At 46.2% G+C, this 25,315-nt stretch overlaps 1 protein-coding gene across 1 annotated transcript in view; it reads left to right on the forward strand.

Annotated features, from left to right (window-relative positions):
* The first annotated feature begins 1,411 nt into the window (after positions 1–1,411).
* The window catches only part of EDRF1 (erythroid differentiation regulatory factor 1), a 36,865-nt gene continuing 12,961 nt past the window's right edge, over positions 1,412–25,315 (forward strand). The window contains exons 1-17 of the mRNA XM_044662961.1: positions 1,412–1,507; positions 3,012–3,220; positions 5,959–6,025; positions 6,443–6,568; positions 7,548–7,672; positions 7,967–8,126; positions 10,923–11,024; positions 11,303–11,424; positions 12,266–12,377; positions 14,974–15,121; positions 15,204–15,312; positions 15,480–15,591; positions 17,326–17,586; positions 18,792–18,863; positions 19,394–19,544; positions 21,466–21,654; positions 23,894–24,094. Coding sequence (XP_044518896.1) covers positions 1,412–1,507; positions 3,012–3,220; positions 5,959–6,025; positions 6,443–6,568; positions 7,548–7,672; positions 7,967–8,126; positions 10,923–11,024; positions 11,303–11,424; positions 12,266–12,377; positions 14,974–15,121; positions 15,204–15,312; positions 15,480–15,591; positions 17,326–17,586; positions 18,792–18,863; positions 19,394–19,544; positions 21,466–21,654; positions 23,894–24,094 — 2,362 coding nt within the window. The remainder of the gene's footprint in view (positions 1,508–3,011; positions 3,221–5,958; positions 6,026–6,442; positions 6,569–7,547; positions 7,673–7,966; positions 8,127–10,922; positions 11,025–11,302; positions 11,425–12,265; positions 12,378–14,973; positions 15,122–15,203; positions 15,313–15,479; positions 15,592–17,325; positions 17,587–18,791; positions 18,864–19,393; positions 19,545–21,465; positions 21,655–23,893; positions 24,095–25,315) is intronic.

Below are 25,315 nucleotides of genomic sequence, written 5' to 3' on the forward strand. Positions count from 1 at the left end.
GCTGCCCCAGTTCTCCAGGCTCCCAGCCCCCAGGTTCTAGTGTTCCGTATGGGCAATGCCATCAGAAGTGAATCCCCGAGGTATTGAGATCCACAGGGAGACTTTCAAAGGAGCCCCAGTATCCCCTTTTTGTCCTACACTGGCCTGTGGTTTCTGGTTTAATATGGAGGGATGGTGAGACCTTGAAGCCAGGCCCTGGCCTGGACTGTTTGCTCCTTTCTGTGGCTCTCAACCCCAGGGCCCCTCTTGCTCCCCTCCTCTGGACCCCATCCAGCTGCTTGACTGCTCAGACCTTTGGGAAGAGCAACTGTCATCCCTTCAGAGAAGCTGAAGGACCACCAGGACTCACAGCTGGACCTGCCCATGTTCTACAGGCCCCCTCCAAACCCCAACCCCAGCCCTTTATCTCTCCTGGTGCCACTTGGCCTCCAGCTGCAGCCTAGGGCCTCCCCCTCCCTCCCCCCACGCTTCCTGGGCTGTCTCTTCCAGGAGAGTGGGAGAGCTTGATCCCAGAGCCATGGCAGGAAGTGGGGCAGGAGCCGGGAGGGGGTTGCAGCCCAGGGTGGACCCCAGTGTCTGGCCTTTCTGTGAGTTGTCCCCCCCCCTTAGTGCCCCGAGGGATACTTTGTATTTCTTTATTCCTCTTAAGTATGGCTTGGATCCGGGAGCCTGGGATCTCCCCGAGCCTCACTCTTAGCAGCCATCCCTCCGGAGCAGGGTGGAATAAAGGCAGCTTGACTAATTGGGGGGAGGAGGGCAGGCAATTCATGCCCAGGGCTTCCAAAAGGCGGGCTCTGGAGCTTTGTTTCTCGGCCTCCACAGGCACACTGTAGCCTGTACAGAGTAGGTGCTTAACAAAAGCTTGTACACTGAATGAATGATTGAAAGTCCATCCCCGAAATCCCACCACAGGTACAGAACTGAGTCTCGGCCCCTTCCCTCCAGTAGTCCTGGATTGCCGAGGGGGTTTGGAAGAGGAACTCCTGAGATGCGGTCTCAGGTCCGCGGCGTCCTCTTCCCCGGGTGCTTGTCCCAGACTGCCCCACCTGTTTTCCTATTTTGGGTTATGGGAGAGGTTGGCCAAAACGTGACGCGTCTTCGAGCCACGCCCCAGGCAGAAAGGAGGAGGAGGAGGAAAAGGGCGGAAAGAAGAGAGTGTTGGAGAGGACCCGTAAACCTCGCGAGATCTCCGCGCATGCGCAAGACCAGTCCCGGCTGCTGAGGGGGAGCGTCTGCCCGGGGACGGTGTCAGCCCTCGCGAGATCTTGCAGGGTTGCGCTTCCGCCTCCCGGGCAGCCGGCCTTCCTTCCTGCCAGGGACGGAAGTAGTCTGTGAGGAGCGGTGGGATCCGCTGCCGAGGCGGCGGCGGCGGAGGGGACCCGGGCCCGGGGCCTGGCCTGCGGGCGGCGCCATGGCTGAGCCCAGGGAGGCGGGCGCCGAGGCTCCTCCGGGGCCCAGCGGGCTGAGCGTCCTCCCCGGAGAAGCGGCCGAGGAGCCGGTGCCACAGGTAACTGGGAGAGGACTGGGCAGGCCCTTGGGAGCCCCCGCTTTGTCGCTGGGAGATGGGCACGAAGGAGACCCCCATGCTCCATGCCCCGGGGGCCGGGATGGTGGGGTCTTGGTCTCCCTTTACGCGCTGGGAGATTGAGGCTGGGCCCCGCCCCCTCCGGGCTAGTCTCTGAGCGGGGGCGGGGCCGGGGGAGTGGGAGGTCAGCGGGTTTGGGGTAAAGATCCCGGGGCTAGGGTGGAGGGGAGGTTCACTGGGCGGCCGAAGCGACGGCTTCAGGGTCTGGGAGGCGCGAGTAAAGGCGGGAGAGCCGGTTCTGTAGGAGGGAGAGGCGTTGCAGGCCTCCTGGACTGGGGAGGAGGGAGCCGAGAGGACGCTGGTTGCATGCTGGAGGCTCCGAAGGTCGGATCCAGGGTGGGGAGTCCTTTTTTTGCGGACGCTTTCGCCGCCTTCGCGCAGTGAGCTAGCAGCCCCTGGTTCTTGGCTGGGAGAGCGAGTGTTCAGAAGCGTCTCTAGGTAGCCGCCGGGACAGGCACCGGAGAGCTCCGGCTTTGTTGTCGGGTCCACGGTTATTCGGGTACGAGGCCAGTCCCGGAAACCCTCTCATGGGAGGAGTGTCACCCACCCCCAGGCAGCGAACTGAGACCCTCAAACTGACCACAGCCCTCCAGCCATTACACTGGCAGCCGAAAAAACGGCCCCTTGGCCTTCGGATGGGGAAGTGACTCTCCGGGGATCATACCCCTGCCACACTCGCCTCTGTGCTAAGTGCTGAGAATATAATAGGCAGGCAGCCCCTGCGCTCTTACTGGGGGGGTTGGGGAGGGCAGCTCTTAGAAGGAAGGACAGCCCAGAGGGCAGGCTTGCATTGTGAGCCTGGCAGTGAAGGCTGGGAGACTGCAGGGCATGAGGAGAGGCTTCTGAAGGAACCAGGTTGTTGATTCCCATCTTGGTCCAGCCTCACTCTGGTGAAGCAGGAAGATGGTGATCCTCCCCGTGTGGGTGTGGATGTGGATGGAGGGGATGCCAGGAAGGAAAGTGCCAGAAACCTTAAGATTAAAATTAAACTTAGAGGTTAAGCCCTCTCCCAGCTCCCTTTACCACCCATAGAAACTGCTTAACCATAAGCCCTTCTGGATGATGTAAAATATTTTTGGCCTTTTTGCATATTTTATTTAGAACAAGCCAAAAAGCAGCTTATATGGATAGGTCAGTTGTGATGCAAAGAGTCAAACATAAGTTGTAGTTATTGACTACTTGTGTTATTTGGAAATTAACAAAGGGCCAGCATAATAGAAATTTCTCTACAAGCAGGAATTAAGTAATGTGGAATAAGTCCAATCTTTATAAAAGTCTGGTGCAGTGATTATTTTTTTCATAAATAAATGATACAAAAAATATGGTTTCTTTTAGTAGACCTGCTTAGTCGTTTTAGTTGAAATCAAACTTTTTTTTTCTGCATTTCTGGGAGAAATGTAAGTGATTTACTTGTTATGACAAACAGGGATCTGTGTTACTTCTGGGAGGCAATGAAGTGAAGAGTAGAGCAGTGGTGAAGTACTCATCTGCCCCTCCTCGAGCCGCCTTTGCCCGTCTAGAGGAAAAAACTGACCTGAAGCTTCCACCTGCCAACTGGCTACGGGAAAGTGCCAAACTTGGCCCAGCAGGAACCACCATTCTCGGGAACAGCAAGAGGAGCAAGCCCTTTTCAAGGTAACACAGTATCTGGCATGCACCTAGTGTCTTTGCCCCTCTCTCTGTCTGTCCTTGCTAAGACTTGGTGCATCTATAAAGACATTCAACCTGAGGATAATGTTTTTATTTAGACAAATACTCTTGGTTTTGCTCCTTTTAAAAAAGTGTCAAACTCTCATTTGTTTATCATCTATAGAATTTCCACATGATTCTTTTTTGTTTTTAACCCTTACCTTCTATTGATTCTAAGGCAGAAGAATGGTAAGGTCTAGGCAATCGAGGTTAAGTGACTTGCCCAGGGTCACACAGTTAGGAAGTGTCTGAGGCCAGATTTCAACCTAGGACCTCCTGGCTCCAGACCGAATTCTTTATCCACTGTACCACCTACCTGCCCCTCACATGATTCTTAATAATGCTGAATTCTAATCCTTACCTCTTCTGAAATGCTTAGAGTCACACAGTCACTTCTTAACTCTTAGCCATTGGTTATCTATAAATGCAGATCATTAACACCTGACCTCTTATGATGAATAATTTTTGCCTAGTACTTGGGAGCTTGGAGAGGTAGACTTACAATTTGCTTGTAGAATGACATTCTCTAGAAAAACATTAGGCATCTTTACAGGTTGTAGAAATTCAGCTTTATTGAGGAACACCAGGATGGATATTTAAAAGCTGGAAGATTCTTTAAAATGGTTGCTGGTCCAGCTACCTCTTTTTATATGACAGTTGAGTTAAGGAAGGCAAAGTATAAGATACCTGTGCAGAGGTGCCAGCTATGTACTGTAGCATCCTTTGTCTCTGATAAACTAATTCTCATGTTCAGTGCTCCTAGCCTTTAGTCCTGTGCTTCTTCTGTTATAACCATCCAAACAGTCGTTTTTAGCTTGCTATCAATGCTCTGAAGGGTCTGTGATTCTATCAGTGCGGGGACTCCCCCCCCCCACCCCTCCCCCGACCATAGCCCCACTGGTTAATGGATGTTTTTGGACGAATGCAAGAGCTGAAAATTCTCTCCTTTTGCCACCAGCTGAACCAGGCATTCGTTGGCTCATTGCCGTTCTCTGGCACTGCAAAAAGAAATGTTTGCAGACCTGCCTAAAAAGCAGTGAAAGTTTGGATGGCTCACTCAGGAATTAAATCTCATTTTGAAAGAGTTTGAATACTGTAAAATTATTGGTTACATTCATACCTTCATAAAATGTTTCATATTTGGTTTGCATTTATAAAATTCAGGGGGTTGAGAAGTTGAAGGGAAGTAGAGCACTGGGTCCAGCCTCTCATTTGCAGATGAAGAAACAGGCTTCTAACAGTCACTCAAAAGTAGCATGTCTTCAAACCCAGCTCACTGCTTGATTTTAAAAGCCATCATTTTTATTCCTTATTTGAGTTACTGTTCCTATCTAGAGGTTTGTTTCTCTTCTCTTTGGATTGGTGAGTCCAATGACCCATTCCTCTGAATAGAGATTGCCCTAGCTTTGCAGGCCAAGGCCTTGGATACAGATTCCATCTACCATAGGTGCCATCTTGAACAAGTTACTTCACTCTCTAGACCTCATTTTCCTTCTCTTAGGAGAAAAATAATCTGCAAAGTTCTTTCTAGCTCAAATTGTATGAACCTCTACTTTGAGAAGCTGTCAGTCATTTCAAGGGAAAGGGCATTGAAATACCCCAATTAAGTCAGTAAAGTCACTTCTTGCCACAGCTTATAGGAGTTACTACTTGAAGATGTTGGAGAAAGACGTAAAAGAATTAAGTTTTCAAGAAAAGAGAATATTAGCAAAGGCTATAGATCAATTGGGTACAACATCCCTTTTCAAAATGGAGTTATTTATTGGAACCCTATCCTTCACATCACTTGGCTGCAGGGTCAGTTAAACTTGAAATTTCTGAACAGGAAGAGTTTTCAGGGCCCTCAGTGTTTCTACAACATTCAAAATATTAATTTCCTTGTCTTCTGACATTTATCCCATGTCTAAAAAGCAACATAGACCTGCCAGGGTAGGAGATGATATAATCCAACCCCCTCACTTTATAGTAGAACTAAGGTCTAGACCTCAGATCTCCTGATTTAATTCTGTTAATCTTGCCATGACAGAAGTGGTGAACCAGGATAATGAAATAACAAATTACTTATTCTTAGAACTCTCTCAGGATCACTCTTTAAGTGTCTCATATATTGCTATTCAATGGTTTAAGCATTGATGGAACTAAAAGACCTCCAAAATATAATTTCGTGTCCTTTATTTTTTTTCCCTACACTAAAAATTAAACATCTTTAGTTGGTTGCTTTCTTGTCCATAAAGTGGATTTTAGAACAAACATTTGTTAAACTACTTCTATATGCTAAACACTGTTAGATGACTTACAAATACTTCATTTAGTGAGTTTTATAATCATAATACTATCAAATTGGGTGATTTAAAACTCTACCCCAAAAATAATTCTAAAGGAGGGATTCTTACTTTTTTTTTTTTTTTTTGGCATTATGGACCTCAGTGGTAGTCTGGTAAAGCCTATGAACTCCTTTTAAGAATAAATTTTTTTTAATTTTTAATAGAAGGAAATGCTAAATTTCAGTTGAGACTTAGTAAAAAAAATAAATGTGTGCTTTTCCCCCCCACCCCCCAATCCAACTTGTGGGCCCCTGAAATCTCTCCATGGGGGTTCTGGATACCAGGTTAAGAACCTTTGTTCTAAAAAAAATATCTTGATCAGTGGTCCCTTTTAATTCATGGTTTCTTTCTCTGCAATAGCTTTGGTATGGCATATGACTTCATCGACTCGGTTGGAAACGATGTGGACGTTGTATCTGATTCAGAAGTATGTACCTGCCATTGCTTGTTCCCCTTGATGGTGTCAGTCTTGAAAGTTTGTCGACTGGGAGTTGGTTAGGTTCATCTGCTTTATGGACTGGGGCATTAGAAATGGGGTGACTTTGATGCCTGGGGAAGGGAAGTCTGAATTTAGGGTCCATTTTGCCCATAATTCATATCATTTTTGAAGCCTACAATATGTTAGAACAAAAAGAGTGACACACTCACATTAAGGTGGATAATATGGTACATCATATATACATCCTTGGTCATGCTTTAGAAAGCTCAGGTCTTAAGTGTAGACCCATGGAAGGTCTTTATTTTCTCGGACATGAAGAAGCCTAAATGGGTGGTTGTCATCTAAGGGAAAGCTCAGACAAGAATGTCTTTCCACATTTTCATTTTTTTTTCTTTCTGTTCTAAGAACATAAAAAAGCTCCTTAAGATTCCCTATAGTAAGTCCCACGTCAGCATGGCAGTCCATCGCATTGGAAGGACTCTTCTTCTGGATGAACTCGATATTCAGGAACTCTTCATGAGATCATCCCAGGTAAACTGGTTAGAGAAAAACAAGCTATAATCTTTGGTAAGATGTTTGCTGATGTTTTTTCAAATGGGATATTAGTTAAGATATTTTTGTTGCAGTGTTATAAAAATGTGTTGATTCTCTAATGTTTTGATACCAAAAAAAAACATGCTTTGAAGGATCCATAATTTGATCTTTATGAGTACATTCATTGCATCAAGGCATATTATAGCCCGTACGTGCCTTAGTCTATGCAATTCTTGCTATTGCTTTCCCAAAGTCCTTTAGAGAAAGACCATCCAATGTTCCAAAAGTCTTTGCTCTTTTAATATCTTGGAAGTACCAGTATGACATTCAGATTGTTCCATTTGCCATCTTTCATTCTTGCAATATGATGAGCCTGTCTCTCCCAGTGTTTTGGTCTCAGGATCCCTTTATCATTTTAAAAATTATTGAGGTCCCTCAAAGAGCTTTTGTTTATGGGGATTCTGTTTATTGATATTTACCATATTAGGAACTAAATGGCTTAATATTATTGTAAAAATGGTTTCAATCTTATTTGCACCCTTCATGGGCTTCAGTGGCCCCAGACCACACTTTGAAAACCATTGGACTAGATGAAGCTTGAGGAAGATGGAACTTGATCTTATTGCAACTTTAAATCTTCACACAGAGGTTTCTATTCTGAAGACACTTGATTGTGTTTTTTTAATTTAACTCATGAATACATATCTTTTGTCATGTCCAAGTGCATAGTGCTGTGTGCCTGGCACTTTTCAGTCATTTTTTTAGTTGTGTTTGACTCTTTGTGACCCATTTGGGATTTTCTTGGCAAAAATACTGGAGTGATTTGCCATTTCCTTCTCTAGATCATTTTAGAGATGAGGAAACTGAGGCAAATAGAGTTAAGAGACTTATCCAGGGTCACATAGCTGCCCCCCTGTGACACATTCTTTTGACCAGATTTTATGGTACATGTTTAACATCCTTTGATATTTCTCAGACAGGAGACTGGACATGGCTCAAGGAGTTCTACCAACGGCTCATTGACCAGAAGTGGCAGAGAAAGAAGAAAAGCAAAGAACATTGGTACCAGAAGGCGATTCTCTCCAAGTTCTTGTATTACAGGTATTCAGCACTGGGCAGTCTGTCTGTCGTCTTATATCTTGGGCTCATGGAAAAATAATCAATCTCTGGTTTAAGACAATGTGTCTCTTGACGCAAGGGAGATGACATTGTGAAGTTTTATATTGGAAAAAAACTTTAGCAGTTTACTTTGAACATTCTAGCTGGGGCCTTACATTCAGAGAGGCTTCTGGTCTTGACCAGGTGACTTAGCCTAGGGAGTATTGGGATGTCCAATTGGTGTGTTAGGCACCATTCTTGGGTGGTGAGGCTCAAGCATCTGGCCTTGTGTTTCAGCATTAATGGTGATGGCGCCGCTCAGCCTGTCCCCTCTGCGGCAGAGCCGAGAACCCCTCCTGGCCCGGCTCAGACGCATGATGACACAGAAGGGGCTTCCTGGCCTGCCCCTTTTGAGATGCCATCTTCTGTTTCTGATGACCCAAGTGCATCTAATCAGGTTAGTCAGTCAGCTCTTATGTACTCGCTCATGATAGAAACAAATAGGATGAGAACTACAGGGCCAAAGAGAAGAATGCACAGCTCAGTTAGGGTAGTGTATTTGAAAGAACAAGGGCTCTTGTCCAAGTCACCTAAGTGGTTGGGTTTCCACAGCTACTGGGGAGGAGAGAGTGAAGATACAGAAATTCACTATGTTTTTTTAGTTTCACTACCACTTATGCTATTCATAACAATGATGAATCTGCTGGTAATGAATTGTCTACTTTATGGATTGTTTGAATTCTCAATTTTAAGCCTGTAGGAGGTGCTTAGTAAATGATGCAACTTGCTGAATACATTGGTAACTTGCCTGACCCACTCACCCTGAACATCTTTCATATTTGGGGTCCGTCAGCCTCTTGGTCTCGGCCTTGTTTAGTTGCCCTAGAGAAAATGGTTGAAGCATCCATATCCCTTTCCTCCCAGGGGGTCCAGCTTTTGGTAGAAAGCAAGAGATGAAGACCATTTAGGCTCTGGGGCTTTTTGTGCCTCTTATTTTCAGTTTTTGGCTTCCCCTCTCCCTCTCCTCATCTTGGGCTTTTCCTATCCATATTTAACAAAGAGGAGAATATGGTTATATGGGGGTGGTCTGTTTAGTGTCAGAAAAAAAGCATTGGCAAACTTTGAAGGCCAAAGGCAGGATAATTGGGTAAAATAATGAAGGGGTTTTTTTCCCAGAAATTTTGTAGCATTGAACAGTTCTGTCCTTTTATTAACAAATATTACTAAAGGCCAGTCATTTTAATGTTTCATATTCTTAATTGATTTTAAATCATCTTATAATTCAGTCCAGTGGCATTATGGGGTGATGTTTAGTCATATTACCCTTTTAAAGAACATATGGAAATGCATTCATCTGAATGCTCAAGAAATACTTTTGTGTCTCTCCTGTGCTGACTAGCTGTCTTTGATGAAGCCTCCTGGATATCATCACAGGCAAGAAGATTCTCTCTCCTAGTCTGCAGTAGTCCCTTGGAAGCAAAAAAAGAATGATTGTGACAAGTGACATTTAATTTTGGAGTTTGGAATTATCACAAAGTTAGCATAATTTGTTCTTGTTTGAAATTATAATCCCTTCTTTGCCAGCTTTATAAATAGTAAGAAGATGAACTTTTTTCCCTTGTGTAACTTAAGTCAAAAGTGTTTTTTAAAGCAATATAAAGCATTTCTTGAAATGTTTCACTTATGAACGTTCCTATATTTGATACATAATATTGAGAAAAGCTTAGGACTCTTTCATAAGTATTGGTAATCTCCTGTTAATAAATGACCTTTAATAATATACCCTTAGCCTTTTTCCCTCATCAGTGGCAATGAAATTCCCATCACCCTTTGGAGGTGTATCTTATAACAAAACTGAAAAGAGCAGGGAAGAAGTTATGAAAGGTAGGAAGAATTTCAGGGAGCGGGTGACCGGCAAGACTCCCAGCATAGCTGCCCTGCTCTGGGTGGCTTCCCCCTGCCCCCCAGAAAATCTCTCTTAACCCCCAAGGTGTTGGCATCATGGGTTTACTCTGCCAAAATTTCTATCATCAGCCGGCCGGCATGGCATCAATTAGCCAGGCATTCTCTTATCAAAATGCAAATACTTTTGAAAGATTGAGGAGATATCCCCTTATAAGTAACTTGGATGTGATAAGATAAGATGATAGGCCAGATAGTCCATATAGTCAAAAGGGGAAGGCCTTTAAAGGTTCATTACCAAAAGTGTTCTCTGTGTTGTCACATCATGTGACATCTCATGGACCCTTAATAGGGGCCAGCGAGAGGAGACTGAAATGGGAAGACATCAAAGACAAACCAAACCCCTTTCAGAATTTTCTTGGGGGTGAATCTGCCCTCAGGAGAAAAGGAGATGCTTCCTTTCCTCTTTTTCTCCTTTATTCCCATGTCATCTGACCCCTGGACTAAGAATTTAGACCAGTTATAATACAGTTCAACTACAGTATGAATTCAGTAGTCATCATGGGCTAGTCTGTGAGCCTGTCATTTAGGATATTACTTCCATGAAAAATGTGTTCTGTTTTCCAAAAATCTAGCATAGAGATCAAATTACAGAATATCTTCATGGCATTCTGCATCACCAAACATACTCAGTCCTCTATTATTCCTATGAGAGAGAGAAAAGTGAACAAATAAATAAGAGCTAGCCAGGTGAGGAGATTGAGATGGAGGCATAGCCTGAGAAAGTGCACCCCCAACTGCCAGGACACATGTTCAGAACAGTGTGTGCTGAGTAATCTTTGATGGCAGTCAGCATTAATGGGAATGGCACCCCAAGCTGAGCAGAGGTGGGCTGAGGGCCAGTTGTGTAATGTCAGCAAGAGATCCTTCTTTATCTCAGACTCAGTGCAGTCCATGCCTCTGGTGTGCCTTCTCCTGGCATCCTTCACTTGGGCTTGCCTTGTGAGAGTCCATCATTTTGGTCCAAATATCAAGTCAATGGGAACAAAAATATTGCCACTTCAAACAAACAGGACCCAAAAGGGGAGCTTTGGGGGCTTTTGAAAAGGAAATAAGCCCAACATGAGGAATTAATACCTGGTTTTTCTGTCAGTAATTTCAGTGTGATTCATGACATTGGGGTAATAAGCCCCGGGGTAAAAAAAGATGCCTTGACATTGGGTGTTGGGGCTTAGAATAGACTTGAAGATTGTACTGCTTTATACATTGAATGTTTCGCTTAGTATACTTTAAAATAGGCGGTTTTTTATGATGACAGCAGAATCACTCCTTATCCTTGCACTTTTCACAGGGAAGTGAGCCTCTTGAACCCTCATATATAGTGGGGCATGTGGCCTCAGCCCCAAAAGAACAAAACCTGACTACTTTATTCAATGACGGTGAGAACAGTCAGGTATGCTTTCTGTGGTATCTGAGCTGAAAGACCTAATTCTCAGTTTACTTGATCATTTAAAACTTGGTCTCAATTGGAATCAGTAGGAAAAAAAGTCCATTTACTTCTAGAAATAGCTTTTTGTAGCATCTGTGATATTTAAATTATGTGACTGTTAGTATAGTTTCTTTGTTCCTTTTTTCTTCATCTTTCTTTCATAGTCTTTCTGTGGATCATAGGTGACAATGTGGTGAAAATAGGTGAAAATTTCTAATTTCATGACTTTTTTTTAAATGAAGGGTCTTAAGAATGACTTTGTCCGGAATATATTGTGGACCTTTGAAGATATACATATGTTGGTAGGCTCAAACATGCCCATATTTGGGGGAGGAAGGTATCCTGCTGTTAGTTTACGTCTCAGGTAAGTGGAAAGTTCTGTCCCTTTCTTGGTGTCCTTTGTGAGCTTTTTCTTTACTATAAATATAGTTCCCATTGTCCTTTTGAGATTTGCTTAGAAAGTCATGTTGTCATGGCACCGGGTTGCCAGGAAATCTGTTGTGTTTTCCTTTTAACTGACAGATTTCTAGGCTATAGAATGTGAGGAACCAAACTGGACTGACCTACCTCAGGTCTTATGAAAATCATAGTAAATGATGACTGAGAAAGTACTTTGGAAACTGCAGAATGCTTTACAAACAAACGGGTCTTCATTGTGCTCATTGTAATTAATGCCCTTGTTTGGTGGCCCCTTTTATTTGGTTTTCTCACTTTTTAGCTGCCACTGTTTCTAATCTGTGCTGAAAACTCTGAGCTCACTTTTTAACATGAAGGAGCTGGCCTCAGGTTCTTGTGTTGTCTTGAACCTAAATCTCAGGGTTTGAGTGACAAATTTAGTAGGTTTACCTCTTAATTTGGGATGGACTTTTCCTGGATTCTTTTTAACTGAGAATATTTAGCCACTCCACCCAATCAACCACCTGGCATTCTGGCGTAGCTAAGAGAGAGAACATGCCTGTGAGATCATGGACTGGGGCCTTGTGTTTCACTAGCCTGGAGGCAGCCTGGGTTGTATAAAGATCCTCGATCTGGACTTAATGTTGATACAAATGCCCTCCTCTGCCCTGTTGATAAACTCAGCCCAGCTAAGCTTCTAGAATCTTCATTTCACCCAGAAATCACGTAGACTGAAGGGGGGACTCAGACTCATCAAGAGATATCGCTTGCCAACTAAATTGGCTAACTGGAGTATTGTTTCTTCTCAGGGATAACAATAAACCCATCAATGTGCTGACTGGAATTGATTATTGGCTGGACAACCTGATCTGCAATGTGCCAGAGCTGGTGATGTGTTTTCACGTAAATGGAATTGTACAGGTACAGTAAAATAGAAATAGCTGTTTTTCCATTGCCTGTTAGAGTGAAGCACCAAAGGAGGTGGGGGTTTTGGTGATCCCAGAACCATAAGTTCAGGAGAGAAAATCTATAGTAAGTGAAATAATGTTGGATTATTTTTTAATCTCATCAGTTAGTGGTGTTGCTGTATTGTTACGTGATGAGGAAAATGGGATGCATTCAGGACAGAAGAAGACCTGAGTAGTCCTAAAGCTTAGGTGCCTTGCCATTGTTTCCTAGGTTTACTAAAAACTTCTCTACACTCTGTGTGAGATGCCAGGAGAGGCAGCATCTGGGGAACCAATCCATGCCTTCCTGGAGCTTACTGTGCTGAAAAAAATCACCAGGGAAAGAGAGCGATACTTTTACAGGTTCCTCAAAAGCTGGCCCTTTAGCAAAAATGCATCAGTCAGCTCCATTCAGTAATGCCTCTTATGGGGGTTGTATGGTGATGGCACCTTGCTGGGCAGGGAGCTGAGAATTACAGATAAGAGTAAGACATGGCCCCTGTGCCAAGGAATGTACTGGCTGCTCCCAAATAACAGAAGGGGTGTGTAATTGAAGACATAAATAGCATGAAGAGTGAATAATTGAACGGGAACTCAGAGGAGGGCAAGCTTACTTCCATTGGGCTAGTGGGATAGGTTGCATTTGAGCTGGGCTTTTGGTGGTTGGGGTTTTGGAGCAGGTGCCCTGATGAAAAGGGGACCTAGGAAAGGGATTGTGGGTTGTAGGGTGCCATTCCAGAAGCAAGGGTGGACGTTGCAGCTCGTTGGCTGTAAAGAGACCAGTTAGTAAAGAAGGGCTGGTGGGTAGTGGGTGAGGGTCAGCTAAGTGGCTCAGTGGACAAAGAGCCAGACCTAGAGTCAGGATGAGCTAGGTTCATATCTGGTCTTTAGGCCCTTCTAGTTGTATGACCCTGGGCAAGTCGCTTGGTCCCTATCACCTAGCCCTTACCAAAATTCTTCTCCCTTGGAACAATAACACAGTATCCATTCTAAGATGGAAGGTAAGGGTTTTTCAGTTAGTGGTATTATGGTTTCAAGTGATAAGGGAAATGGAAAATCCCAATGCTTTCAAGATAGAAGAAAGGTCTGGATTGGCATCTAAAGCTTAGGTTCATTGCCATTGTTTTCTGAGGTTTACTGAGAACTACAATGGGTAGAACTCTATGTGAGGTGCCCTGGGAGGCATCATTTAGAGAACTAGAGCCCTAACCAAAATATTTTTTAAAAAGGAAAGAAGGCCTGGAGTTTTTGTGTCCAAAGGAGGGATATGCATGGCTCAAGGAGAATCTACAGGATTGGTCTCTGGAATGAATGATTACAGAGAAAGGAGGACCCCTCAGACCATCTTCTCTAGCATGGGGGAGGGGGATCCCACTCACTTTCAAAGTAGCTTCTGCAGCTTTCTGATGTCTGGGTAGCCTAAGTTTTCGTCTCTGGGACTTCTGCCCTCTTACCTCTAATGGACCCCCTGAAGTCCTGTCTTCTCCAGGGTCAGTATCCTCAGGTTCTTCAACCCACCTGCCAGGCTACTTATCCCGTCTCCTTAAGTGGTTTCACCCTGGGTGCCCAGAACAAACCAACATTCATGTCCACCATGTTCTGACCAGATGAGGTGGACTCTTCTGTGGTAGTCTCCAGTAGCATTCCATAGCCACCTTCTTTTCCAGAGAGCTGTATGGTTTGCAGTGTCACATCCCCTTTGGCAGAGGGACTGTTATTGGCCCATTGTACAGATGAGGAAACTGAGGCCCACTGAGGTGAAGGACTTTGCCCAGGATTGTATAGTGAGGAAGTATTTGTGGCCTGATTTCTCCCACCTCTTCCTGACCCGCAGGTCAGCCTTCACTTTCTTGACTCACAGGCCTTCCTTAGGCAAGGTGACTTTCAGGCCTTGCTGCCCTCGATCTATACTTGGGAAGTGGATTTTTCTTAGCTTTAGTTCTGTGAGAGAGCATCTGATGGTTTTTTGGACTTTAACTACATCAGTCCCACGAATGTTAGCTGTCCCTCCTAGCTTTGTGACCTCTACTGGTTGGCTAGTCCTACTGTGTACCAGGTTCTGTGCGAAGCTGTAAAGATGCAGACAAAAGGAGTCTAGATTCTTCCCTGAGCCTCCTTCCCCCTGGACCCTGAACTGCTTCTTTTTTTTTTTTTTTTTTTAAAACCCTTGTACTTCGGTGTATTGTCTCATAGGTGGAAGATTGGTAAGGGTGGGCAATGGGGGTCAAGTGACCTGCCCAGGGTCACACAGCTGGGAAGTGGCTGAGGCCGGGTTTGAACCTAGGACCTCCTGTCTCTAGGCCTGACTCTCACTCCACTGAGCTACCCAGCTGCCCTGAACTGCTTCTTAATAATGACTGGGGGGTGGACATTCCCTGGGTTTGAATCCACTACCATGGAAATTGTCCCATCTTTTCCCAATTTCCCTGGGACTCCCTGTTGTCCCTGGTATAACAGTTCCCCTCTCGAGGGGGAGCCCTGGGTCCTACGGCCTTTCTCTTGGGCTCAGCCAGTCTTACCTGTGCCACTCCTCTGTGCTCAAGGTTTTCTTTTCGTCTTTATCTCGGTAGAAATACGAAATGATCAAGACAGAGGAGATTCCCAATTTGGAGAATTCAAATTTTTCTACTAAAGTGATAAAAGATATCGCGCAGAATATTTTGTCGTTTCTGAAGTCCAACTGCACCAAAGAAGGGCACACCTATTGGTTGTTTAAAGGTAAACTGGTTTCTGGGGTGACTCAGCACTTGGGCCTCTTGGGAGACGGAGCCTCATAAGCTGTCGGGGGTTTCTCTTTCAGCCAGCGGCAGTGACATTGTGAAGCTCTATGACCTCACCACCCTTTGTGAAGAGACCGAGGACAAGTACCAGAACCCCTTCACAGTGCCTGTGGCCATTCTCTTATACAAGTGAGTGGAAGCAGCAGGGCAGCCAGGAAACTGGAGCTGTGATCAGGGCGTGGCGGAGATGGGGCGGGCAGGAGTCATAGGACTAAGAATGGAGGAGGTATTTTACTATGGGGTCTACCTTTTAAAAACCCATGTGCATGTGTGTGGGTTTATTTGCTTTTTTTTAGGGTCGCTTGCAACATGATGATGAAGAAAAATCAAAACAAGAAACACTATGGAACAATCAGAACGTTACTTCTTAATTGTCTGAAATTACTGGACAAGGGAAGACATCCTCAAGTAAAATGATGTTTTATTTATGCTTCACAATTGAAGGTTGCCCTAAACCCGAGTCATTCCAAATTTGTTAGTGGGTTTAGCTTTGCATTCAGAGTTCTCAGCAGGGCTTATCTGCACCAGGAGATCAGGAGAGGTGCATGGCCATTATTAGGGGCCTTTTGTTTCCCCCAAGTTAATAGGAGGCGCTCACTTTATGCTTAAAAGTATTGTAGCAACATCTCCTATTAAAAACTAGTTCCATATTTGTTACCTTGAAAGTCACATGCTGTTCTTTCTCCCAGTTAGTCTGAATCATTAAAATATTTGGAGGACTAATTAGATTTTTTTCCTTGATGGTAAAATATACTGAGAAGGGTTGGTTGGCCACAGACTTTCTTCTCAGTCTACATTGATTATCACTGTGGTCATATCTGATTTTTGATGCTTGAGAACCCAAGGCGAAGATTAATGGAGAGGTAGTAGCTAGGTAGCATAGTGGATAGAGCAGAGGGCTTAGAGTCTGGAAGTCTTGGGTTTAAATCTGGCCTTGGACACTTTGTAGCCATGTGACCCTGGGCAAGTCACTTAACCCCAAATGCCTGGCCCATACTGCTCTTCTGCCTCAGAATAGATACTAGGACAGAAGGTAAGGGTTGGGAGGAGTGGGGGGTGTTAATGGACAGGTGCCATCCTTTCCAAATGTCTTGTCTTGGATTAGTTTGTGGAACGTCACAGTCCATTGAGTAGAAAAACAGGATGTTTTTGTCTTTAATTCTTTCACTGTATGATTTCCTACCCATCATCTGACCTCTCTCGGTGATCCTGCTGCTCCCTATGGCCATGCCCTCTTGTAAGGCTCCATGTTTGTGAATAAGTGCTGGTGAGCAGCAGTGGCTAAGAACAAGGGTCCCCTGCCAGAGTGGACAGGCAGACATCTTCCATTGTGCAGGCACTTTCCAGGGCTGCTGTTAAAGAGCACCCTTGAAGAGACCGTATTTTCTTAGGTTAGACTCTGAGTGGAGCTTTGTTATTGCAACAAAGAGAAATTCTAGCATCTCCCTTTGGAAGTTCTTTTCATTGAGATGGAACCAAACAAGAAGAGGCCTTCATGGGCCAAAGGCTGCTAGCCTAGAGAGCTGTAATTTCTGTTTGTAGATTGCTTTTAGAAAGTGCTTTCCTCACCATGGGGGGAAAAACCAAGCCATTCAAGAAGGTGGTATGGGATTTACTCCACTTTATGCAGAAAAGTAGATAACTATTTGCCTAGCCTTAAAGTAGACAGTGTGGAAGCATGTGTATTTGTGACTACACCATTGTAGTCAGGGAGCCTTTCTATTTTGCAACGCATAGACTTTAGTCAAAGGATTTTTAAACATCCTCAGTAATTTTGGGAACAAGGAATTGTTTTGAAGAGTTGGTATGTTCTTTGGATGGCTTTCTTCCAGAGCTTTCTTTTTCGTAATACTTGATCAGATTCTCTGATTATACTGGATAAAACCTTTTATTGGGTTCTAGTCTTCTCTTTAAACTTTGTCGTCCATCACCAAGCTGGGGGGACTGCTGATCACCCTGAGGAGCAGCAGGGGTCAGGCTGTTTGAGGAATGGGGCTCATTGGCAAGCATGTCCTTCAAAACTTTGAACTCATAGCAGCATTTGAAGTTGGCTTTACTAGGATTGTTTCTTAATGGAGTCCTGCAAGTTTTGAATGTGATTCATTACACAATAGTCTCTCTTATCTGTTTCTCTTTGTTAAGATTATTGCTTCGGCCAATTACATGCTCTCAGAGCTCTTTCAGCTGGATGAGCCTAAAAAGGAAGAAAGTTCAGAGTCTCCCTTAAACGAGAACTCTGATGAAAGTTATAGCGAGGAAGAGGAAGAAATGCCGGACAGCGATGAGAACGGGTCCTACAGCGCAAGCTCTGATCCCCCTGATGACAAGAAAGCCGTGGCTGTGATTAAGTCTGTGGGAGAATTGTCGGTGCCAGAGAAATACAAGTCCATTCATCAGATCAGAGTGAGCCATTGACAAATTAACAGAGTGGTAAAGATACTGAGGCGATTGGGGAACGTTAAAAACAAAACTGACTAAGTAGATATTCCTGATTTTAGTGTTTCGTTATCCCTCGATGTTGACTTAGTCAGGTTTCAGCTTGAAGACAGCTGGCTTGTCCTCCAAGTCTTCTCTTTTCCAAGTAAACCCTCCTCGTTCATGTAGCTGGTGTTCTTTCTCCTCTCCCCATTCCCATCCCAATCCTACACAGTTCACCTCATCTGTTTTTTCCTGGACTGTGACTAAACCAAGGTAGAATAGGACAAAGTGCCTACCTCCTTCCTTCTTCTTCAGCCTGGGATTCAGCCTTGGCTTTGGGCTACCTGGCCGCCCTCCTGGCCACCCTCCTGGCAGCTTAAGTTCATACTTAATTAGTTGGGTCATTGGCCACATTGACTCCATCTTGCATTGGGGAGTAGTTGGGTTTTTCCCCCACACGTATTATTTTCTTTCTTACTTTAGCTCATCATCATTACTGAAGTCTCCTTCAGATCTGGATTCTTCCTTTCCCGTGCATGTTCTCTCTCCAAATATGCCCCCTGTCTAGACCCATTCATTCATTTAATGTGCTCACAAGTCATTTAACCCTCAGTCTTTTAACCTTAACACAGTACCTTAGTTTCTAGGATATTCTTAAGGCTTGAATGATTAAGTTATTATTCCTTGTCACTAATTATTTCCACTAAAAATTGATGAAGTTGCTGTTACTAAAATGAAAACCACATTTATTCAATTAAAAAAAAACTTAACATCTTCAGTTTCAAAAGTTGCATATTAGCAGTTTCTCTTGTTCAGGAATTCCATTATCAGAATAACAGTCTGAAGGGTCTTTGGCATTATTCAAAATTTATTGTAAATGTGGCAGTGAAGGGTTAGTTAAGAATTTCTAAATGCTATACAGTTGTTTGCTCGGGCTGTGGCGTAAGCATTGGAGTTACCCTGTTGGCCCCATCATCAGAGCACAGGCTTTTGTGAGCTCTTCCATGGTTGTTTGGGAGCTATTTGAATGTGAGGGCGCTGCCTCTGGGCAGCCCAGACCTTGGAGCCCAGGCCCAGGCTCCTCTCTTGATGTGGCCGAGTTTGGAAAGCACCTTGAATGCCACGTTGGTAGCAGCTGTCTGACTTGTGCAGAGTTTTTCTCAGTGGCATTTGCATTTTCCCTTTTGTAGCCCAGCTGTGCATTCCCTGTTTGCCACGACACTGAAGAGCGCTGTAGACTCGTCCTCAGCTATGTTTTAGAGGTCAGTTAACTTGACTTTAGATTTGTGGCTGGGAGGCTGTTGGGAAGGCTTGGAGCGGGGTGGTCTCTGCTGCCAGCGTCTGAGTTAAGCAGAGGATAGAGAGCTGGGTCTGGAGTTGTGAGGACCTGAGTACAAAAAGAGCCCAGACACATCACTGAACTCCTGTTTGCCTCAGTTTCCTCATCTGTAAAATGAGAATATAGTAGCACCTTCCTCCTAAATACGTTGTGAGAATCAAATAAGATAATGTTAGTGATGTGCTTAGCACAGTGCCTGGCACATAGTAGGTGCTATAGAAATGGTAATTGATGTCAAAAAATGTGAAAATCTTTTCAAAACCACTAGTTTCAAGAGTTTTTCGGCTAGTGTAGATCTGATTTTGGGGTGGTGGGGAGGTGAGAGAGAGAGTGGAGTGTCTGTATGTGTGTGTGCACATATGGGCAATGATGGGTTTATCCAGTGATTCAGGTTTTCTGTGTTCACTTGACCTTCAGACACAATGCCTGCTCAGAGCTTTTTCTTTCTCTAAGGGTCTAAAATCTGTGGACAGCAGCATCAAAAAGGAAAGTGACCTCCCTGCTGCGGACCCCAACACCCCAATCCCATTAAAATATGAAGATGAGTCTGCCAGCAGTGGTCCTGAGGGTCTGGAAAAGCAACTGGCTTTGTTTTTGGACAAAAGTAAGCTGAATTGGGGAACAGCTCAGGGGCTCAATGAAGAGAGAGCCAGGCCTAGAGATGGGAGGTCCTAGAATCAGATTTGGCCTCAGACATTTAGCTGTGTGACCCTTAGCAAGTCACTTACCTGTCATTGCCTGGCCCTTACTGCTCTTCTCTCTTGGAATCAATACCTACCATTGACAGAAGGGAAAAGTTAAAAAAGTAAGCTGAGTTGATGGCAAATCAGACCTTTTGAAAGGAGTCACAGACCTAAGAGAATACTTGGAACTCTTCAATAAGGCTTTTACTGAAAAGGCTTAAGAAAGCTTCACCCTTGGAAGTGAAGTGGAGGTGACTTTGTTATTCCAATTATGCAAAGAAGCCAGATGAACAGTGATATGGAAGACCCTTTCCTTCTCATAGGGAGCCAGGTTCTGTCTGCCAGTGTTGGGCCCTCTTTGAAGTCCTGAAGCAGCAGGTGTCCAGCTTGTTCCTGGGGGCCTGGTCGCCTCTAGGAACACATGGCATAGTCGCCCCCTAACTTTTGGCAAAGCCTTGGAGTCACTGGTCCATCATTGTCAGCCAAACCTTATTTTCTATCCTAGCCTTTCCTGCTCAGTAATTAGGTTATTTAGGAATCAAAGAATCTCAGTTGGGAGGGGTCTAGAGCCAGGAAGGAGGGAAGGGGCCCTGCTTCTCCTTGAGGCCTTCTACCCTGCTTGGGGGCAGACCACTGGGCTTGAAAACAGCTCTCCTTCATTTCCCCCCCAGTCTTTGTTCAAGCTCAGAAAGTCCGATCTTGAGGGCCTTTGCTCTGGGTGTGCTCCAGCTTATTGGTAAGCTTCCTGAGCTGTGGGCCACATGCTGGGATGTTAGCTTGGCAGCCAAGATGTTTTAGGACTTCCAAAGCAAGGTTTCCATTATGCTGTCTCTTGATCCCTTGTTTTCCTTATTGCCTTCAGCTCCCTGGCTGCTATCTCCTCATCCCACCTTCAGTATACTGACCCCCCCCAAGCATGTCATTTCCCTACCCCATCCCAGGGGGCACCTCTCCATTCATTTTAGAGATGCTGCCCTGGCCCCAAGATAACCCAAGTGACTAAATGGTCATCACTCCGGGCCAGGGCTTCTGTTCAGGCTCAGGCCATTCTTAGAATTTATGCAGCCATCCAGCATGGCCATCTTGTCATTTTGCTGTCTACTCTCCCTCTGAGAAAAGAATAAATCCAGTGACTCCTCTTGACGCCCCTGGAATGGCCACACCAGAATGGAACTCCTTTGGGTACTGCTCCTATCTGAGTGGTGTAGAGTCCATAGCAAGTCCACTCCTTGCCAAGATTTGGAACTAGGAACCACCTTATCCCCAGCACCTCTTGTGGGCCTGGCTCACAGAGACTGACCTGCCAGTGTAGGCCAGTGCTGGGGAGCCTGGGGGTGCAGCCAGCAGTCACATATAAACCCTCAAACTGACATCATCCTTGTAGTTTCACTTGGTCAGACGTTTCCCAGAGATGATTTCGTGTGGTTCCATTGGCTATCTTGCATGATAACGGGGACTAGGCCCTCCCTGACATGGTGACTCCATCAGTAGGGCGAGGTTGCACCAGACATGGGTCAGAAAGATTTCCTTGTCGGGTGCTTTGTCCGTGCTGGCTCTGGTGGAAGTGGGGAAGGCAGAGCAGGGTTTTTGCTTCTCCTGTCCATGGGTCCTGGTTCCTTGGGAGGTCTGGGTAGCTTCTCCTAGAATTCCAGGGGAAAGGCAAGGTTAGTGGGGAAATAAAGATGGAATGAAATGTGTCTGGATCAGAGCCCAGGCTGAGCCCCCGCTGATATCAATTAAGCCGCCAGGGGCCACTGGAGCCATGTGTTTTCTCCCAGATTGCTGACAGCCCAGCCCCGACCAGGTTGAGATCTGACCAGGATTCTTGTGTCTCTTTCCTAGTGGGCTCCCTCCAGGAAGGCCACTGTTCCAGTCAGTCCGGAATGACCCCTGGTTCTTGGCAACATAAAATGAAATTGCAGCTGATTCTCAAGTCATCCAAGGCTTACTACGTCTTATCTGACGCCGCAATGAGCCTCCGCAAGTACGGACGAGCCCTACGTTACATTAAACTGGCCCTACAGAGCCATGGTGAGTTGCTAAGAGTTATATCTGTCAAACTATTCCCTGGCTGTCCACACTGGAAGTGGGGGCCAGGCTGTCCAGCCCTCCTGACACGTGGTCACCCCTGAGTCCTGGGCAGCCCTTAATGAGAGGACATGTCTCTGGCGACCCTCCGCTCCTTGCGTTCCCTCCTGCGTTTGGGCACACAGCAACCTCATAGCCTTCGAGTCCTCTGGGCCAAGAACCATAGAATTTGAGTGGACTCATGGTCACCAGGTCTAGGAGATCTTCCCCGAAGACCTTGCCATTTGTCAAAGGGGTCCTTACCCTATTTCTGCCACTTCCAAACAGCCTCAAGCTATGAGGCAGAAACTGAGCTGGAGGACCTTTGAGTTGATTTCAGAACTGTGCAGGCATCTCTCAAGCCTTACTGTGTGCCAGGCTCTGTGCTTAGACACAAGCAAACAGCAAAGGGGCTGCTACCCACATTCTGGGGGGTAGATCACATAGGAGAGGAAGGGGAGCTAAATAATGTGGGCTGGAGAGGAAGGGGGTGCCCAAGAGAATGGCCAGCCCAGACAGGGAAGGAACTCCCCAGGGCAGAAGGGCCAGAGGATGTTCTGGGGTGAAAAGGTAGCTGACTGGTGGGCAGAGGGAAGATTCAGGGACCCCTGGGGAAGGGTACAGGGCAGGAGGGGACAGAGATCCAACCCCCACCCCTGCAGAGGCTCCCCCACAGCCAGCTCCAGGGCCCCTTGTTTGTTCAGAAGGGTCTTCATTGAGAGCCCCTCTATCCTAAACTCTGCCTTCTAGCCTTCTGCCCCTGGCCCTCTCCTAAGCTATTGCCCTGCTGGTCTGTCTACTCTACCCCTCTCTGGTTTCTTCTGGGGCCCTTGTCTGACCAGGGCCACCCATGGCCCCCTTAGGGCTCCCACTGCTGAGGCGAGCTGGCTTTCCCCAGGTAGTCTGAGTCACCTTCCTCACAGGCCCCACCCTCTCATCACATGATCATAGCTGACACGGATGCAGGGTGTTGGTCAAATGAGACTCATCATCTCTTTGTATCCTCACAGCAGCAGGGGTTGAGCACTCTTCTGATCCCCATTTCACAGATGGAAAAACTAACCTGCCCAGAGTCCTTTAGTGGTACAGGGGTTGAGGGGTGGGGTCTGAGGCTGGATTTGAACTCCAGTCTTCCCGGCTCCAAATCAAGCCTTCTCTAGTGGCTCTAGCGACCTCTTTACTCAGCTGAAGCACTTTTCCTCAGTTACTGGTAGCCTTGTTAATGGAGAGAGGCCCACTCTCAGCATCTCATCCTTCTTGACTTGTGAAGCATCTCACCCCATTGCCGCTTCCTCTCCCCCTTGGGGAGTTTTTTCCCTCTCCCCATTGGAGGTTTTGTCCTCTCCCATGCCTTCAGCCACTGCCCTTGGGCTCCAGTGTCATCTGGGCTCCATCCTGGGCCCCATGCCTCCTTGTACGCTCAGGGCCGCAGCAGCTTTGAGGTCGGGCAGCATCTCCCCCATCTGAGCTTCTAGCCCTGGTTTCTCTTGAGTCGCCTCCAACCCACCGTGCCAGGAACCAGCTGGCTTTCCTCTCTTTGGGGTCCTCTTTAATCGTTCTGGCCTCCCAGCCTCCCTTTACCATTCGCTTGCTAAGACCTATTGATTCTGCCTTCCTGTCTTCTCCCATTGGCATCATGCCTTGGAACATTTCCACAGAAGCCACCCTGCCATCTGGCCTCCGGGCATGGGGCAACCCTGTCATTCCCTGCTAAAAGAGCTCCTGGGGTGCTTTCCATCTGGTTCTCCTCTGGCCTGATTTCTCTTTGCTCCTTCCCCTGAGTGGACTCTACGTCCCGTCACACTGCCCTCCTGCGAGAAAGGCCTTCCTTTCCTACCTCATGCTACCACTCAGGCCATGTCCAGTGCTTGGCAACACATTTCTGCCTTAGAATCTTCCACCTCCTTCTGGGCTCGGCAAAGGTGCTGGGTGCTAATGAGACACCTCCTGACTGTCTCTGTCCCCTCACCCTGGAATAGGACCCCTGGGCCCATCCCTTGCTTGGCCTGGATCAGTGGGTGCACATACCAGGGTCTCATCCTGCCCATTAGAGAGGGGGCCCAGTCCCAAGTGGTCTCCATGTGCGTCCTCTTCTCCGATGGGCGAGCAGGCTAGTGACGGGGCCACCGTGCGTGGTGGGGGCTGCCGATGCTGACGGCACCATTAATTTTGTCTTCTTTTCCCTCCTCCCATTTCCACGTAGATACTTATTGCTGCCTCTGCACCAATATGCTTTCTGAAGTCCTCCTGTTTCTTTCTCAGTATTTGACTCTTTGTGGTGATATCCAGTTAATGCTTGCCCAGAATGCAAATAACAGAGCTGCCTACCTGGAGGAGTTTAATTACCAGACTAAAGAGGACCAGGAGATCCTGCATAGCCTGCATAGGGAGTCCAGCTGTCAAGGTAGGATTCCTTGGTTCTTGGAATGTGACCTTTCTCTTCGAAACCCTCCCTACTTTAATCTGGCACCTGCTGAGTGCCAGGCACCAGACCAAGTGCTCCACAAACATTATCTCCCTTTTCGATCCTCACAACAGGTGTGTGTGTGGTGGGGTGGGGGGTGGAATACTGCTATTATCTCCATTTTGCAGATGAAGAAACTGAGGAAGGGAAAGGTGAAGTAACTTGACCAGGGTCATACAACTAGAATGAGTCTTAGGTCGGATTTGAACTTGGGTCATTTGGGCCCTGCCTGTTGCCTCAATAGGAGCTCACAAAATGATTCCTCAGACCAAGAAGGTCTCAACTTTTTTCTTTTCATGAGGTTTTCCCTGGGCTTCCTCTTCGGAGAGGACAATGCCCTGTAAAAGTGAGTTAATAATTACCTTTCTGAAAGGCTCCAGGTTGGTTGGAGGAGTAAAGCCCCTGTGGGCCATCTCTGTATCCCATCCCCCCATAGCTTGGCCTACCCTTTGTCATTCTGCAGATCATGCCCCTTAGGAGCATTGGCGAGTCAGCTCATGGCTATCCTGGGCTGAGTCAAGAAGGGAAGGTTTTGTCCTGGTTTGAAAAACTCCGATTCCATTCTCAAAAAGGTGATTGAATGTCCCTTAGGGGAGTGACAAGAAGAAGATAGAAATGTAAAGAAGGAAAGAAAACGTGAGCTTGTTCCTAGGTGAATATCCTTCTTAAAATATAGCACAGTGTTAGGCTGTGCCTCCTTCCAGTGCCCAAGAGAGACTTAGATGATGCACTGGCAGCCTCCATCCTTTTTCCATCACCAGATGAAGCTGGTAACTGTAGGAAGCATGAGGCAGCGCATAGGGCCTTCCACATGGGACATAGGAGATGTTTATTCAGCCCGAGTTGGAGTTAAAAGTGTGCCATTGCTTACCCTGGGTGAGTGGTACACAGGTACACAGGCACGGATTTACTGTTTTTTAGAGGAATGGCCCTGAAGCCTAGTAGGAGCCATTCTGTTCTGAGGCATTCCTCAGTGGCACTAAAGCTTCACACCCTGGTTAGCCTGTGTTGGTGGTGCATAATTTACACAATGACTTGGTTAGGTTTTTAGGAAGGTTCTTGCGTTGTTAAATCATCTGCTTTTTTTCAGTATACCCTGCCCTCTCCCTTATTCCCCCAACTTTGTTAAATAAAGAAGGAAGATCAAGGGGGATTTGCCTG

The sequence above is a fragment of the Gracilinanus agilis genome, chromosome 2 (genome assembly GCF_016433145.1).
Source record: "Gracilinanus agilis isolate LMUSP501 chromosome 2, AgileGrace, whole genome shotgun sequence".
In the NCBI taxonomy this organism is placed as follows: domain Eukaryota; kingdom Metazoa; phylum Chordata; class Mammalia; order Didelphimorphia; family Didelphidae; genus Gracilinanus; species Gracilinanus agilis.